This window comes from Buceros rhinoceros, unplaced genomic scaffold (genome assembly GCF_000710305.1).
Source record: "Buceros rhinoceros silvestris isolate BGI_N320 unplaced genomic scaffold, ASM71030v1 scaffold18931, whole genome shotgun sequence".
NCBI lineage: Eukaryota > Metazoa > Chordata > Aves > Bucerotiformes > Bucerotidae > Buceros > Buceros rhinoceros.
The window spans coordinates 11,700-13,862 of record NW_010392958.1 but is presented as its reverse complement, the minus strand read 5'-3'; the positions used below and the strand labels follow the sequence as shown (position 1 = coordinate 13,862).

Here is a 2,163-nt window from a genome sequence, read left to right as displayed (position 1 = left end):
GCCGGGGGCAGCCGTATTCCTGCCCTGGGGTCCTTCCAGCACCGCTCTGCTTTGGGAAGAACAGAACCTCTGCCAACACGTATCGGTTGTAAATGCTATTTTAATAAAAAGTTACACGAAACGCGAAGGGGTCGGGTTGTTTCTTCCCAGCGAGGTGCTGCTGCAGTCCACTGCGTCAGGGGGCGGTGCTGGGGGTCACCCCCCCGCTGCCAGTGACGTCAAAGCCAGAGCAGTACAGAAGGTTTTTAAAGAGTTCTACTTGGAAACGGAACTGCCGGTGCAGCTAAAGCAATTCTTTTCGCTTACAAAATTGGACCTCAGGACAGGTGAGCTGCCCCCAGGTCTGTAAAACGATGTCATCCAAAGGTAACGTGAAACGGGGCGACGTCCAGCTGCTCTTTCCCAAAAAGATGATGGTCGTAGTTGCACTTTCTTGTGAAATTAGGCTTTATTACATTGTAGAGCTGAAAAATAGTGATTTGTCTACTCATAGTCTAAAAAAAGGGACAAAGTTCTAGAATTTTAAAATAGAAAAGTTAAAATGTCTGACCCATCCAGAACTGTCCCCAGAGGAGTTATTTCTCCGGATCTCAACTACCCGCTTTTGCTCTATGTAGCATCAAGAGGCTGCGGCCGGTAGTTCAGGAAATCTGTTGGTGCTGCGGGGGTGGGAATCGGGCTCATCGTGGTCCCGTGGGAGGCAGTGAGGTCCCAGCGCTCTGGACGTTACGTGGGTTTAGTGTATTCTGGTGTCAGTGTAGAGTCATCCAGAAGCCCTGAGGTGCCCGTCTGGAGGTTATAAAGCTAAGTGTAACACTGGCGAACAAATCCCCTCGACCAGGGGTGAGATTGTTTATTCTAAAGCCGCACCGCTGTTCGCGGCTCTGCGGAGCGCTGCCGAGCGCTACCGCCTGTGAATGACCTCCTCCTTCAGCTTCTCCGCCAGCATCCTCCTCTTCTGCAGTAACCTCTGCTTCTCTTCTGACAGCTCCTAAAACCAAAGCGAGAAGCCGCTGCGGTGAACTGCGGCGCTTTCCCGGAGGAGACCTGACTGCTGACCAACACCTCTGCAGAACGACCCAGAAACTTGTCGGGAGCAGCAGAGCCCGGTACGTGCCTGTCCTGCTCCTCGCGTCACTCTGCCTTTCCCCCCTGCTCCGTCCCATCCTTTTGAGAGGACTGACCTCAAACGCAACGGCTGCTACTTAGTTCTCCTGGAAATTCCCCAGTCGACAGCATCGTGGGCACGTAATAGAACGCTCACCGACCCTGTGAAATACCCAAGGCCACGGGAGCCCCTGGGCTGGGAAGAAGAGGAGGGATATCTCCTATTTTTTTTAACCCAAACAGTTACTGCATTGCTTTGTGGGGGTTGTGAGGTTTCTACTCAATCTCTCATTCGTGCTGGGTTTTCAAGCACTTTTCATAAAAACGTTCTGCCCCGCACTCCCAACCCGCCCACAGAGTTGGGGGGTTTTTTGTTGGAGGCAACTGGGCAGATGGCAGCAGCCTCTGCCCCCCAGAGTGCCTTGTCCTTGCCAGGGTACCGTCGTCACATCGCTCCTCTTCCGGTGGCTGATGGACAGAAATGAAGGATTCCTTCATTTGAAAACTCTCAGGACAAAAGATCAGAGCAAATGTGTCACCTCTGTGAAGTGAGACTTTGTAAAGAGAAATGGTTTTTCCCATTTCAGAAGAAAAAATGGGAAAGAAACCCCCAGAGCTTTCCAGGAGCCCAAACAGTGGGTCATAGATGAGGAGAAAACCAGCGTTTGAGCCATTCCTAAACTTGAATTAATCATCACAGAATCACCTGGTTGGGAGAGACCTTTAAGATCAGAGTCCCCCCGTTCCCCAGCACTGCCAGGTCCCCCCTGCCCCCTGCCCCCAGCAGCACCTCCACTCGTCTGTTAAACCCCTCCAGGGATGGGGACTCCACCACCGCCCTGGGCAGCCTGTTCCGATGCTGCACAGCCCTCTAGGTGAAGAAGTGCTTCCTGAGATCTACCCTAGATCTGCCCTGGCACAACTTAAGGCTCCCTCTCGTCCTGTCACTTGTGATATGGGAGATCGCGAGGCAAAACGAAGCCAACTCTGCCGCTTCTAGCCTGGAAGCTTCTGCAAACCCAGTCACCTGAAAATACGTCCCCTCTGCTCCCCCGA

The 2,163-nt window shown here is 52.8% G+C and overlaps 1 protein-coding gene across 1 annotated transcript in view; it reads right to left on the bottom strand.

Moving 5' to 3' along the window:
* Positions 1–904: 904 nt before the first annotated feature.
* CFAP36 (cilia and flagella associated protein 36) overlaps positions 905–2,163 on the bottom strand; it is a gene marked incomplete at its 5' end in the record, with an annotated part of 12,930 nt that continues 11,671 nt past the window's right edge. Inside the window, one exon of the mRNA XM_010144692.1 lies at positions 905–991. Within this exon, the coding sequence (XP_010142994.1) occupies positions 905–991 (87 nt within the window). The remainder of the gene's footprint in view (positions 992–2,163) is intronic.